The following is a 16,344-nucleotide window of genomic DNA, read 5'->3' on the forward strand; positions in this document are numbered from 1 at the left end:
TTCTTATTTCCACTTAAAAAGAACTGGATACTCATGCAGTCAGTCCAATGCCTGGTAATAGCAAAAAAATTGATAAACATGTTGATTTCTATAACTTGATGAAATTACACTATGGTTTAAAAGTCTCATTCCCCATATAATTTCCCAAAGAACCCAAACCAGAAGATTTGCACATAAAAAGCATTTATAATTGATCTGGTGTGACTCAAGGTAGGTTGGACATCAAACCAGAAGAGGCAGAAACTTTTTTTCAGCACTGGGAATTTATTCCACGACCTCACACAAGATAGGCAAACACTCTACCACTAAATTACACTCTCAGCCTCTTTTATTTTTTTATTTGAGACCAAGTCTCACTAAATTGCCAAGGATAACTTGAACTTGCAATCCTCCTGCCTCACCTTCCAATCAACTAGGATTATAGGCTTGCACTATCACATCTAGCTTAATCATGGATTTTTTTTTTTAAAGCTTTTGAAAGTCAAATATGAAGGTTTCTCAAACTTTTATCTATTGTAAGTTGTATTCTGTTAGATAATGTCATCTAATTGTAAATAATTACATATCTACACTACATATAATGATGTAATTGATTTTTTTATTGGTATCAGGTATTGAACCCAGGGGCACTTTACCACTGAGCCACATTCCCACCCCTTTTTTAAATTTTGGGACAGGGGCTTGTTAAGTTGCTTAGGGCCTCACTAAATTGCTGAGGCTGGCTTTGAACTTGTGATCCTCATACCTCAGCCTCCCAAGTCACTGGGCTAACAGCCTGGCCATAATTGATTTTTCAAGTTAACCTTTTTTTTTTTTTTTTTTTAATTTTTTCTTTTAAGTACTTACTTTGTGGGTCAACCCTAAGAAGCAGTATTATGCTTAGTCTTAAACAGAGGGGGGAATAGTCAGACATGGTTGCACACAGCTATAATCCCAGTGACTCAGAAGGCTGAGGCAGGAAGATTGCAAGTTTCAGGTCAGTCTCAGCAACTTAAGAGAGACCCTGTCTCAAAATAAATAGGGCTGAGAATTTGACTCAGTAGAGTAAAGTGCCTTGGGTTCAATACTCAGTACCAAAACAACAATAACAAAAAGACTGTGTCAAAATAAAACATTAAAGGGGGGGAAAAAAAAGGGGCTAGGGGTGTAGCTTAGTGGTAAAATACTCTTGGTTCAATCTCCAGGATTAAAAAGAAAAAAAACAAAAAGCAAAAAAAAAAAAAAAATGTGCTCCAGTATAAGGTAATCATCACCTATTCAGATCCAGGGTAGCAAGAATAAATTTGGGCATACTCTCACACAGAATGCCACAATTCATTCTAGGATGGTCCTTACCAGCTGTGAACCTTACCAGCTGTGAATTTTCATCCCTATAGTTGGCAGCAATATCTTGATTTTCCATAGCACCTCCTAATAGTCCAGTAGAATATGTCCTCAAAGGCTGATCAGCCTCTCGGGCCCATTTGAAAAGATTTTCAACGATTCCTTCCTACAGTAAAGAAAAACAAAATAAAACAATTCAGGAAAGGACCACTTTCGCAGATAAAAATATAAGCAAAACTTTCAGTCATATGACCAAAAAAAGTTAAAATATTTCAATATTGTTAACAAAAATTTAAAAATGCAACCAGGCAAAGTGGTACACACCAGTAGTTCCAACTACTCAGGAGACTAAAGCAGGAGTTCAAGATCAGTGTGGGCAACACAGTAAGACCCTGTCACCAAAACAAACAAACAAACAAAACAAAAAGCAAAAAATGAAAGTAAGCCAGGCATTATGGCACATTACTGTAATCCCAGCTACTCGGGAGGCTGAGGCAGAAAGCTTACAATTCAAAGTCAACCTGGGCAACTTGGTAAACCTGTCTTACAAAACAACAGGGCTGGGGATATAACTCAATGCTTGCCTAACGTGTAGTAGGCCCTAGGTTCAATCCCTAGTACCAAAAAATTAATCTTCCAAAACAATCACCAACTAAAAAATCAAGAGAGAGAGACAAACACACACTTTTGGTGGTATCCTGGGAATTGAACCCAGAAAACTCCACCACTGAGTTACATTCCCCAGTCCTTCTTTAAAATTCTGAAGTAGGGTCTCACTAAATTGCCAAAGTTGGCCTTGAATTTATAATCCTCCTCCTGTCTCAGCCTCCTAAATTGCTGGGATTTCAGGTAAGCCCCATCATGCCAGATTCAGAAGACTGATTTCTAATAGCTTTAAAAATAAAGCAAGCAGAAAAGCACAGAGGTATACATCTGTAATCCCAGTTACCTGAGATGCTGAGGCATATGGATCACAAATTCAAGGGCAGCCTGGGCAACTTAGAAGACTCTAAACAACTTGGCAAGACCCTACCTCAAAATAAAATTTTTTTATTTTTATTAAAATAAAATATATAGCTATAGCTGGGGCTATAGCTCAGTGCTAGAATGCCCCTGGGTTCACTCCCCAGTACCAAAAATGAATGAATAAATAAATAAAGCAAGTAAACACTGGGAGTTTAGATCAGAAGCCCTAGGTTCCATCTCCAGCACCAAAACAGGATAAAAATATGAAATAAAAAGCAGGCTCTGAGGCATACCAAATTCCACAGCAAATTCTTAAAGCTAAAACAAAAGATATCTGTATTACTTTTAAAAATATAGCAACCCAGTTGGGCATGGTGGTACACACCTATAATCCTAGTGACTCAGGAGACTGAGTTGCAAGTTTAAGATCAGCCTGGGCAACTTAGCAAGACCCTTTCTCAGAATAAAAAATAAAAAGGGATATCCATGTACATCAGTCATCAAGCATTCCTGGGTTCAATTCCCAATACCACAGACACACTCAAAAAGTACCTAAGCACAATGGCACATAATGGTCTGTAATAACAGCAACTGGGGAGACTAAGGCAGGAGTTGCACAAGGCCAGCCTCAGCATTTTAGTGAGACCCTGTCTCTAAATAAACATAAAACAGGCTGGAGATATGGCTCAGTGATGGGAGTGCCCCTAGGTTCAAACCCCAGTAATGCAAAATATAAGTAAATAAAACAATAAAAGCAGAAAAACTAATTTTTGACAGTTGAACTATATAGCAACTATCAAATTAACAATTTCTTGTCTTCACAGCACTTATTTTTACCTGAAATTATCAGTTTATCATGTCTGCCTGTCCCCAAACACATACGTGATAAATATAATAAGCTCCAAAATGCTGACAAAATATCCCAGCACCTAGCACAAAAACCTATCTTCAGGTATTAGCTGAATGAATATTAAATACTATCAAGAATAGGATGAGCTGCCTTGAAAAACTCAGTTATCACTGAGAATGATGGTTCATCAAAAAGTAAGAATTTAGATAAAATCATAAATCTATTTTAAAATCAAGATCTTAAGATTTTTTAAAAAATACCATAACACCCATGCAGCAAATACTACAAATAGCTATTTAAATTTTTCTTTTGCTTATCTGGACTTCTTAAATTTCTATAATCTATATTGCTATTTGGATAAGAAAAGTTAGAATAACAAAGACAAAATCATCACTCAGTTAAAAAATGACAAGACATATTCAGTTAAAAAATGAAACAATGACTTCTCTTTTTAGTAAGTACCTTTTCTTGAAAAACAACAGCGGTTTCCAGCCCTGGCATAATGTCCAGAAGCAGTCTGCAAGCGGCAGTGTTTAAAGGGGGCTCTCGGCTTGTCATCACATATGCATTCACTAGCTGTAAAGAGAAAAAGGAATACTTTTTTATAAAATTCAACCCAAATAATGAAAAATTACTGAAAATTCTTAATATATTCCCATCACTTTCTTAAAAGACATGAAAGAATACCATACCCAACAACTGTTAATTAAATCTTTAATTATCATAAATAGTTAGGACCAGGCATAGTACAGGCCTGTAATCTCAGCAATGACTCAGGAAGCTGAAGCAAGAGAATAACAAGTTCAAGGCCTGCTTCAGCAACTTAGGGAGAGCCTGTCTCAAAATTAAAGAATACTCCAGGTATGTATGACATGTCAAAATACATTCTACTGCCATATATAATTAAAAGAATAAATAAAAATGTTAAAAAATAAATAAATAGTAGTTAGGCATGGTGGTACATGCCTATAATCCCAGCAGCTTGGGAAGCTGAAACAGAAGGATCACAAGTTCAAAGTTAGGCTCAATAACTTAGCCAGGCCCTAACAACTTAGCAAGACCATGTGTCAAAATAAAACATAAAAAGGGCTAGAGATGTGACTTGGTGATTAAGTGTCCCAGGATCAATCCCTGATACTGAAAAATAAAAATAAAATAAAAAATATTTTGACTATGTGTCAAAATAAAACATAAAAAGGGCTAGAGATGTGACTTGGTGATTTAAGTGTCCCAAGATCAATCCCTGATACTGAAAAATAAAAATAAAATTAAAATTAAATTAAAAAATAAATAAAATAAAACAAAATAAAAAAAAAAAGGCTGGGTGTATACAGCTCAGTAACGCACCACTGAGTTCAATCCCTAGTACCAAACCAAAAAAAAAAAAAATTGAAGTTATGATTTCGCTTAACCAAGATTATAGTTTCTTCTACAGCTTAAAAAATCAAATCACTCCCCACAAAAAATAACTTAACCACAGAAATTAAGGCTCAAGAAACTTATGGACATTTCTACCACCCCTGTATTTGGGACTGGACCCAGGGACACTTTATCAATAAGCTACATCCTTAGCCCATTTTATTTCTGAGACAGGGTCTAAGTTGCTGAGGATGGTCTCGAACTTGTTAGTCTCCTGCCTCATGAGTCAGAGATTATTGGCACGTGCCATGGCACCTAGCACCAAAAAACAAACAAACAAAAAGCATATACACTTCTTCAAAAGTATAAAACAGGGCAAGATAAGCCCCAGATTCTTGACAATAATTAATGAAAAACTTGAATTTTATAATAAATTATATGTACATAAGTGACAATAAAACTTTTCTTTTGACACATCTAATTTTTATTGAATCTCTACTATTAAGTAATAATAGTTAACATTACTATTTTCTGTGCTGAGTACACAACAGTAAATAATCATTGACACCGTCTCACCAGCGAAGGTTTACAATCCAACAGAGGTGATAAGAAAACACATTAGAGTACAGGATGCTACACGCCTTCAAGTCATTTCGGTGGCTGAGGCAGAAGGATCGAAAGTTCAAGACCAGTTGAGACAACTCAGCAAGAAAATGTCTCAAAATAAAAAGATTTAAAAGGCTGGGGGAGGGGCTGGGAGTATAGCTCAATGGTAGAATGCTTACCAGGCACATTTGAGGCACTAGGTTCGATTCTCAGCAACCCATAAAAAAAAATAAATAAAATATAAGGTATTGTATTCATCTACAACTAAAAAAAAAATTTTTTTTTTTTTTTTTAAAGCTGGGGGAAAACATAAAAAGGGCTGCAGAGTCTTTGCCTAGTATGCATGAGGTCCTGGGATCAATTCACAGTATTATCCCCCCAAAAAAAAAGCTTAAGGATGCTACAGAAGCCCCTTTAGGAGGCCATACAGAGGAAGGTTTAGAAAGGAAGGGACTCAAAGTTAGAAATCAGAACAGAAAAGACAAGTAAGGAGTACTTAAGGAGAGGAGGGCCAAAGGGCAAGAAATGAAGCTGGAGAGAACAAAGGCCAAAGAGATTTGGGTTTGCTTGGTTTTTTTTTATTTGTTATGTTTTGTTTTGTTTGTGGGGAGTGGGCAGTTTAGGAGATTGAACACAGGGGCACCAGACCACTGAGCCACATCTCCAAACCTACTTTGTATTTTAGAGACAGGGTCTCATTGAGGTGCTTAGTGCTCGATTTTGCTGAGGCTGGTTTTGAACTTATGATCCCCTCCTGTATTAGGCTCCTGAACCACTGAGATTACAGGCATGTACCACCAAGCCCAGCACAAATTCAGTTTTTAATACCAAACTAAGGAATTTAAAATTTTATCCTGAGGACAATGAGACATTAGATTTTAAACATATCATGACTAGGCTGTGTATTTTAGAAAGATTCCAGGGTTATAAGATGAAGAATGGATTACAGGAGGACAAAACAAGAAATTGATTAAGAGGTAAGAAGTGGTAGTAGCTAAACTAAGGTCTGGCAACAAGGACAGAAGGAAATGGAAGAATCTGTCATTTTTAAGGGGGAAGGAACAATATGACCTAATAAGTTCACTGAACAAAGGAGCTTGAAGGAGTAAAGGATACCTGGCTAAACAAGGACATCATTACTGAGCTAGAGAAACAGATTATGGAGCAAACAGGGATGGAGATTCAGTGTCTGTGGGACATATCCAGGTTGGGAATGTCTGGAAGGCAGTTGAAAGTAATCTGAATCTGAGAAGAGACACTGGTAATATAGAAATAAATTTAGTAGTTAATACTAATACAGATGATGATAATTATACCTAAGTTTCATCAAGCTCTCCTTAAATGCCAGGCTCTATACCAAGTACCTTTCATACTTAATTTCATTCAAGGATTACAAAAATGTTCTGGAGTAAGTACTATCATCTCCATTTCACAAAAAGGCTTAAAGAAAATAAAGCTCGAAAAGGCTTAAGTCACTTGTCCAAAGATGAAACTGTCAGTAAACAATGGAGCTACATTTAAACTCAAGGTCCATGCTCTCACGCATCATGCCATTCCACCTCCAAACAAACCTAACAGCCATAATTTATTGAGCTGTTACTAAATTCAGAAGCTGTGAAATATATTTTTTTCATTTACTCTTCACAACAGCCCTGAATTAGATAATGCACCTTTCACACACATACAACACTTTTTAATGCAGAATCATACCACATACATCATCCTTATTTTTCCACGCGAAAGCCCAAAAGAACTCCTATAGTCACAATTTCAAAATCGTCTTGCCCAAGAATGAGTATAGATACTTGGGAGCCATCACCAATATTTGAATGAACAAAATACACACCAAAGAGAAAATAATTTGGCAACAACCAGGACTTTGGCAAGAAGAAGCCCCTGATTATTCTTACTTCAACTGAATGAATACCAAATAAAATCTACCCACTCTTCTCTCAACTTTTCTAAAGCCTTCAGTGAAAGCCGACTATTTACAAAAATTAATTAATAAGTAAAGGTACAGCATCTGCTGATGATAATCTCTGGAGAAAAGTAAGAAGCAAACCTACTGCATTCATGAAATCATCATTCTTGAAGAGTATTCTCAGCAAATGGCCCAGCATACACTCTGGATCAGCTCGACCTACCAAAAGAAGAGGGAAGGAACAAAGGAATGAGTAAGTCATCCCACTCAAGTAACTTAGACCTCTGGAATGGCACCTGGGTTGTTATAAGTACTAGTAATGCTGCAAAAATAAAGAAACACAAGATTCTTGTTCTGAATCAGATTTCATAAGGAACATTCTATGAATTTAAAAATGACAATACAAAGACTTGAGACATTGCTCTAACCTTCCCATTTCCCATTATACTGCCTATATGACAACAATGAATTAAATAATGGAACACTGGATCCATACCAGTCATCAACAAGGGTATACAAGATTTACGAAAGAATCATAAAGGAGCCTAAGCTGAGGACGAGGGCGGGGTTGGCTCCACAGCCACAGAAAGGTAGGAAGCTTTTGAGACAAGCTCCCAGTTAATCTCTCCTTCAACTATTATGACAACAGCAGCAGAGATGCATCCTCAAACCTGTAAGAATGCTCCAAGTAGGAGTAAAGGAAGTGAATCCTAAGTAATCACCAACCCTAAAGAGAAAGTAACCTTAACCTCAATTTCCTACCTCCTAAGGAAAGAAAGGAGGCAAAGGAACTAGGCTCAATGCACAAGCTAAAGGTAAAGAGAATGAGCTAATGACTGGAAGAATTATTGTTTTATTTTGAAAAAGATACCTTCTATTTCATTTCCTTTCAGAGCACTGAAGTGGCAAATTTATCAAGGATACATATAAAATAAAGAAAAGATGTAAGCTGCTGATATGATGTTTTGTTTGGGGGTTTTGTTTGATTGTGGGAGACTGAACTCAGAGGCACTTTACCACTGAGCTACATCCCCAGTCCTTTCGATTTATTTTGCTAAGGCTAGCCTGGAACTTGCAATCCCCCTGCCTAGCCTCCAGAGTTGCTGGGATTATAGGTGTGCTCCACCATACCCAGCCTGATATGAAGTTTTTACTAATCTATAATCAGTATCTCAAAGTAATTCAAAAAAGTTACAAAAGTGGAATCATAAAAACAAATGAGGACTTTAATTTTCACTGTTTATCAATTATGAAACCGAAATCCTTATTTTGATTTTAAAAAATTATGTCAAAGTCAAATATTGTTTAACATTAAGAGGTAAAGAGGAAAAGTTGACTCTTACTTTTCCACTGGGGAAAAAAAAAAGGCATATCATTCTGTGTCCCTCCTTTCTTCCTTATTACGACTTCATCCTTTCCAAGGTAATGACATTAAGCATGATCACCTCTTTCTTTTGATAATCCCATTATTAATTTAATTTCTGATTCACATTCATATTGGTATTTCCTTCATACTCTATTGCCTTACTGAAGATGTGGGCTAACTGAATATTCTAGAACTGTTCAGGAAAATCTAAAGCAGCATATAACATCACATAAACAACTAGACAATTTGAAATGCCTAGCTTACTAACATTTGAGAACAAAAGCACAAAACAGAAATAAACCCTGAAATATCCAGATAGATATATACTATTCTTATTTTTATGACTCCTATTTATTCATGCTCTCTCTCTACACACAAAATTTCAGATCCTCTCCACAAAGGGCTACTTCTAACTAGAGTTTGTTTATATTCAGTGTGAGACCATTCATGACTTAAGCTTTGCCCATTGGTAATCTACCTTAGAGAAAAAAATAAAATGGAAAAATCTCAAGTCCCACGCAATTTTGTATTTTAGCAAATTTCATGCCAAAGCAGGCTTGTTTGCCATGATTCTAAATTAGCCCCAATCAAAAAAATAAAAATAAATTAAAAAAATAAAATTAACACAAGAGGCTGTCAAGACACTAAAGCAGATATCAAGAAATCTATTTATAGTGCTGGGCATTTAGCTCAGTAGTAGAGCATTTGCCTAGCACAGCTAACACCCTGGGTTCAATTCCCAATACTACCAAAAAAAAAAAAAAAAAGAGAGAGAGAGAGAGAGAGAGACAGAAGTAAAAGTCTGTTTATTTATTCATTTCCAAATACCAACATTCAGTTCCAAATACTAACTAAAAGCATGAATACATTTTCAACTGTTATTTCCCTAAAAGTATGATAATTATCATCAGAAAGATGAAGGCACAGAGGAAAACCCCTCTTTGGTTTAAAAACGAATCAGAAGGGGGAATCTTTATCTCAAGTCTTTGAAAGTATACCAATTGAGTTTACTAAGGTATATCTAATTTAGCTCCTTTAAGTTAATTATGTTATTTTGATTTATAAATATAACAAATACTTCCATTTTTCCAGGTTATTTATTCTTTCTCAATGCCCTCACCTTGAGAAATATTGTAATAAATAAAAGGTCTTAAAACCTACCACAGAAAATGCTATTTCAATTGAAAAATACTATTAATAATTTTCTTTTGTAAGGAAAAAAGACCCAAGCTTAAGAAAACATCTTACCAGGATGTCGATCATCAAATGGGTCTGGATCGCCCTTACGATATTCTTCAGTTTCTTTTTCAATCAATTCAGACATCCTAGCACAAAGGAAGAAAGGATCAACCCTAAACATACAATGAAATGTACCACCACTTACAACAATTCAATAACTGAGGTATAAAATAAAAGCAGAAAGTTAGAAAAACAGTATTTTACTGGTGAGCATATAAATCTAAACAATCATCTCCTAAAACATTTTCCACTCCCATATTAATTCTTCTCTAAACACTCCCTGCCTCAACAAAAAAGAAAAAAAGAGAGCACTACCATCACCTTGGAAGCCAAAAGCCTATTAGCCATCATTAAAATCTTCCTTTTCTCCTCATGCTCCAAAATAATTCCCATTAGCTCTACCTACAAGATACTTCCCTATCATGAGTTCTCTAAATTTTGACCGCTCCTATCCTTATCCAGACCACCGTCATTAACTACCTAAACTACTTCCAACATCCTTTTTACTGGATGCTAAATTAGGTATATGTCAGTATACCTAATTTTACTGCTTCCTGCTTCCATGCTTGACCTGACACAATTCATTCTCTAACTTCCAATGACTTACCACAATACCTTGAATTAAGCCCAAGTCCTACGTTGGTCTACAATTATCTGGTTTCTACTGCTTCCTGATCACTCCTCCAGTTCTCTACCTCTATTTCACTGAGTTTTCAGTTACATGACCTTCTGTGCTCTTCGAAGAGTCTAAATTCATGCTCCTACTTCAGAACCATTCTACGTGCTGCTACCTTAACCTATAAAGTGCTTTCCTAAGCCTCCACTCTGCCAAGTAACTATTCATCTGATTTCACTCACTACAGATTAGTTCTGCCTGTTCTAGAATTCACATAAATGGAATCACACACCCTCTTATTATGTGTGGCTTCTTTTACCAACATGTTTTGAGAGTCATCTGTGTTGTTACATGTATCACTTTCTTTTTTTGGGGGGGGGGGAGGGTACAGGGGATTAAATCCAGAGGTACTTTACCACCAAGCTCACCAAGCTACATCCCTGGCCTTTTTATTTTGAGACAGGGTTTTGCTAAAGTGCTGAAGTTGGCCTCTTTAACTTGTGATCTTCCTACCTTAGCCTCACAACTCACTGGGATTACAGGCCCTCCCCCACATCCAGCTCAAATTCCTTTTCATTCATGCATTGTTAAAACAAGAAAATTATTTCAGTACCCTAAGCAAGACTTTTTAACCTTTTACAATTACAATCAACTACAAGGCTATCCACCCTCAACATCTAACATGCTCTATCCCAAGTCAAACTTTCCTACATTCTTTATTTCCATAAAACCCAACTTTGTAGTCTTAAAGATGAAGCTCTCTATAAAATTCTTGGCCCACTCTAATCAAGCCTCAAAAATATTTCTACTTTTTTCCCCCTTTCCCTCTAAACTCTGCATATTCTCTTTGCTACAACAGGCCATCACAAAATTATAATTAGAATTATATATTATAAGATCTACCAGTATTCTCAACTGAAACCAAGCAAATTAGCACAAAAGTTAAAAATGGGGATTCTAGCAAGGCATGGTGGCACATAACTCTAATACCAGCTATTCAGGATGCTAAAGCAGGAGGATTTCAAGTGTGAGGCCAGTCCCATCATGTCTTAAAAAAAATTGAAAGATGGCATATGCCTGTAATTCTAGCAGCTCAAGAGGCTAAGGCAGGATGATCACAGTTGGAGGCCAACCTCAGCAACTTTTTGAGATCCTAAGTAACTCAGCAAAACCCTGTCTCAAAGTTTACAAAAATAAATAAAAAGGGCTGGGGTTATGGCTCAGTGGGTAAACACTCTTGGGTTCAATCCCCTGTACCAAAAATAAATAAATAAATAGGACTAAGACAAGTGTAGTGGTTCACACCTATAATCCCAGAGACTCAGGAGACTGAGGAAGGGCTAGTTCAAGACCGATCTCAGCAATTTATTGAGACCTTGTCTCAAAATTAAAAATTAAGCTGGGTGCAGTAGCGCAGCCTTTAATGCAAGTGGCTCTGGAGGCTGAAGTAGGAGGATCACAAATTCAAAGCCAGCCTCAGCAAACAGCAAGGCACTAAGCAACTCAGACTATGGGCTGAGGATGTGGCTCAGTGGTCTAGTGCCTCTGAGTTCAAACCCCAGTACCAAAAAAAAAAGGGGGTTGTGGGGATGCAGCCAGTGGTAAAGTGTCCCTGGGTTCAAAAAAATAAATTATAAAAAAAGGACCAGGAATACAATTCAGTGGTAAAACCTATTTGAGTTCAATTCCCAGTATGGGGGATAAAAGGGTTCTACAGCCAGATTATCAAGCATTCAAATCAGAGTTCTTACATAAACTGTGTATAACTTTGTACAAGTTAATTAACTTCTCTGTGCCTCATCTGTAAAATGAAATTAAGTTGTTATTATATAGAGTTTCTGTAGGGTTTAAGTTAATTAAAATGAAGCCTGACCCATGAGAACTACTTATGTGTCAATGATGAAAACTGGAATTCAAAACAAATACTACTAACAATTAGCTTAGGATGGACTATTAATTGGAATAAAGCAAGAAGCAGCTCTCTGGAGTGGTACTCGAGGTACTATAACTTGATAAAGGTGATGGTTTTGAGACAAAAGAATCCATCTAGCAAAGTACAGTGTTTTGGGGATATAGCTCAGTTGGTAGAGTGCTTGCCTTGCAAACACAAGGCCCTGGGTTTAAGTCCCAGCACTGAAAAAAAAAAAAAAGTGTATAAATTACACCTCAAAATTTTTTTATATTTAGATTAAGTTTATATAGCTTAATTGAAGGCTCAAAGCCAGTCCCTTTCAATATAATCAAGAAAAAAGGTTAATTAAAGTTATAAACTGGGCTACAAATATAACTTAATGGTAGAGTACTAGTTGCCCAGTTTGCACAAGGTCCTGAGTTCATCTCTAGCTCCACAATAAAAAAAGAAAAAAAAAATGTAGTTATCAGTGATACTTTTAGTGACAAATAAGATAAGGTTCAGTGTCTCTAACAGTTGACACACAAAAGGTCCTTGAATATTTGAGAGAATGAAAGAAACTGTCTCATTTGAGTTTTTCTACACAATGTTTATAAACCACATTGCCTCATTTACTACTTCATTACATACTATTTTTATACTACTCTGCATTATTTCTTATCTGTTAGGATTAAGTTGCTTTCCAGATTATTATTTCCTTGAGAACAGTGGCCCTCTATTTTGGGCTCTGAATTGCCGAATACCACAGTAAAAAGGCTAAGGATCAAATCTGTTAATGAATGTGAACCCTTGAAAATGAAACATTATGTTTGTGGGGTATTTTTTGTTTTTTTCCAGTACTGGAGGTTGAACCTAGGGGCTCTCTACAATCAAGTCCATCCCTAACCCTTTTTATTTTGATACAGAGTCTCACTAAACTGCCCAGACTAGCCTGTAACTCAAAATCCACCTGCCTTAGTCTACTAAATTGGGATTACAAGTATTCACCACCATGCCCAGCAACATTAAGTATTTAATATAAGTATTCGATAAGTATTTTTTGAACCCAAAGCTAACATTATCATATCCACTAATGATTCTCTCCCCTCTCCCAGTAATATCAATGATACATGTTAGGCTGGGCATGGTGGCCCATGCCTGTAATTCCAGTGACTTGGGAGGCCCAGGCAGGAGGATCACCAGATCAAAGTCAGTCTCAGCAATTTATCGAGGTCCTAAGCAACTCAGCAAGACCCTGTCTCTCTTTTTTTTTTTTTTCTTTGCAGTGCTGGGGATTTGAACGCAGGGCCATGTGCTTGTGAGGCAAGCACTCTACCAACTGAGTTATATCCCCAGCCCCGAGACCCTGTCTCTAATAAAAAATATAAAAAAGGGGCTGGGCTGTGGTTCAGTGGTAAGCATTCCTGGGTTCAACCCCTACTACCAAAAATCATAATCATAATCATAATACATGTTAATGGCACAATATTTAGATTCTCTAATTTGCTGTAGCTTCTCCCACCAACTTGGGAGGCTGGGGCAGGAGGATCACAAGTACAAGGCCAGCTCTGCCACTTAGCAAGGTCCTATCTCAAAATAAAAAGGTCCAGGGAGGTAGCTCAGTCAAGTGCCCTGGGTTCAATCCCCATACTTTCACATAGTCCCCATGTATTCACAGCAGTTGGAAACAAAGCATTTATTCATTTTTAAACTTGCACAAGATTGTAGTTCTTTCTTCATTAACATTATCACTGCACAAAGGAAGTTTATCACAGCATGACATCAAGGATCAAATGTTAGATACCTATAATCCAGTGACATTCTCCTTAGAAAATCCATGAGCATTTCTCCCCAGTATTTTTCACTTTTTTTCCCTCAACACAATCATTAAACCAGATGCAGTCGTGCATGCCTATGATCCCAACTACTCAGGCTAAGGCAGGAAGATGGAAAGTTCAAGGCCAGCCTCAGCAATTTAAGGAGACTTTGTCTCAAAATAAACAAGGATTAGAGATGAAGTCCAGAGGTAAAGTACCCAAGGGTTCATTCCCTAGAACCAAAAAAAGACAATAATGCAATAATATTATGTACCACAGCGTTGTTATGTACCAGGTAGTGGGCGAATCATTGAGAAGACACCAATAAAAAGACAGTTTAGCTGGGGCTTATGGTGCATGCCTATAATCCTAGTAACTCAGGAGGATCACCAAGTTCAAGGCCAGCCAGGGCGACTCAGCAGGACCCTGTCTCAAAATAAAAAATAAAAAGGACTGGGGGAGGTAGCTCAGTAGTGGAGCACCCCTAGCTTCAATCCTCAATAACACCCAAAAAGAAAAAAAGACATGTCAGGGGCCACTGCGAGTGTAGCTCAATGGTAGAATGAATGAACAACTGCCTAGCAAGCACAAGGCTGCTGGTTCAATACCCAGCAACACCTTAAAAAAAAAAAAAAGACATAATTCCTAGTTTTAAGAAGCTTGCACTTTAGTGAAAAGACACCTTTAAAAAATTATAGTGCAATGTGTTAAGCGATTATAATGGGAAAATTGTAATATAGGTATGAATGTTAGTAGTATTTTTAAAAAATAATAAATAAAGGGGGTGATCAAACGCACCTATGAAGTCAAAGTCAGGGAAGCTTTTATAGATATAATTTGTTAACATTTATTCAAAGGACTGGAACTTGTCAAGCAGACATGACAAGGAACAGTATTTCAGGTCAAAGAAATAGCAAGTGTGAAAGCATACGAAGATTAGAAAACATAGCACTACTCAACAGAAGATCACTTATATGAGGCAGAAAAAGGTCTAAAAAAATTCACCTCTTATTCTGCAGGAAACAAAGAAGCCATGGAAGAATTAAGAGCAGAGGCATTATAATCAGATTTGTGTATGAAAAAGATGAGTCTTCCAGCAAGGGGGAGGATCTATTAGAAAAGGATAAACTAAAGACAGATGATAAAACATACTATCTAATGGGTCAATCAAGACATGATCAATACCTAATAAAGTGGTAGTGGAAAGGAGTAAAAAGGAAGAAGCAGAAATCCCCAGGGCTTGGTGACAGACTATGCTGGTAGGGGAATACATTAGAGATGATGTCTCTCAGGGTTTTAGTTCATAACCATTTAGTTTAAAACCAAGGCAGGCAGAACAAAAAGGAATAATTTGGACATGGTATGTTTTCAAGTGTCTGGGACAGCCAGGTTAATATATCTATACCAAGGATATGAGAACAATCTCGCTGTGACATGTCACCTCAATGAACACCAGGGTTGACTTGGCTCATCTGGTTAGCAAGGTGGGTGTGCCTGTGATTGTACCTTGCTGCTCAGTGTGCATTCCTCCATAAACTGCACATGTGATAAGAGGATAACATTCCCCAACAGAGGAGAATTGTTCCTTAGTCAAGGATATACAAAAGTAGCTGTGGTCCCCTGCTAAAACCTCCCAAAAAGCTCTCAAGATATATACACCAAGAAACTTAAAAAATTATCTGAAATTAAAAAGAAAACAAGAAAAGAGGGATCTAAAGTAGAAATAGAAACCTAAAAGTCAACACAGAATAATGGCTGAAATAATGGACAGAGATCAAAGTAGGTAGAATGGTTAAGAAGGGAAAAGAGAACCACAAACGAAACCCTGGGGTTAAGACACACAAAAGAACTTGCAAAGAAGAATGAGGACAGGGCCCTGAAAAGATAGATAAAAAATTTAGAAGGAAAGAGAAGCTAGGCATTGTGGTACATGCCTATAATCCCAGCACTTTGCGTGGCTGAGGCAAGAGAATCATAAGTTCGAGGCCAACCTAGCCAATTAGCAAGACTCTCATCAACTTAGACCCTGTCTCAAAAAATAAAAATGTTTCGTGGTAAAGACCCCTTGCATTCAATCCCTAGTACCAAAATAAATAATTAATTTTAAAAAATTGGAATTAGAACTCAAAGTAAAAATATTCCTATACCTTCCTCCATATCAATTTTTCCTTTTTCTTAAAGTATAGTTTTTGTGTGTGTGTGTGTGTGTGTGTGTGTGAAAAAAAACTAGCAAATAAGTCATATATGAAAAATCACCTTAATTATTCATACCTGGTAAGGATAGGTACCATGTCCTGCCCACTGCCATGTTCCTTTTCCCACTGCTCCAGCAGGGTAGTGAGCTCGGCTTTTGAGTCCACATGTACCGCTACTGTAGTCATGACTTGGCC

At 36.9% G+C, this 16,344-nt stretch overlaps 1 protein-coding gene across 1 annotated transcript in view; it reads right to left on the minus strand.

The window, feature by feature from the left end:
- The window catches only part of DCAF1 (DDB1 and CUL4 associated factor 1), a 65,653-nt gene that overhangs the window by 41,072 nt on the left and 8,237 nt on the right, over positions 1 to 16,344 (minus strand). The window contains exons 2-6 of the mRNA XM_079101042.1: positions 16,226 to 16,343; positions 9,640 to 9,716; positions 7,171 to 7,244; positions 3,602 to 3,715; positions 1,352 to 1,489 (exon numbers count right to left, since the gene is read on the minus strand). Coding sequence (XP_078957168.1) covers positions 1,352 to 1,489; positions 3,602 to 3,715; positions 7,171 to 7,244; positions 9,640 to 9,716; positions 16,226 to 16,335 — 513 coding nt within the window. The 5' untranslated portion in view covers positions 16,336 to 16,343. The remainder of the gene's footprint in view (positions 1 to 1,351; positions 1,490 to 3,601; positions 3,716 to 7,170; positions 7,245 to 9,639; positions 9,717 to 16,225; position 16,344) is intronic.

The sequence above is a fragment of the Sciurus vulgaris genome, assembly GCF_902686455.1.
Source record: "Sciurus vulgaris genome assembly, chromosome: 10".
Taxonomy (NCBI): Eukaryota; Metazoa; Chordata; class Mammalia; order Rodentia; family Sciuridae; genus Sciurus; species Sciurus vulgaris.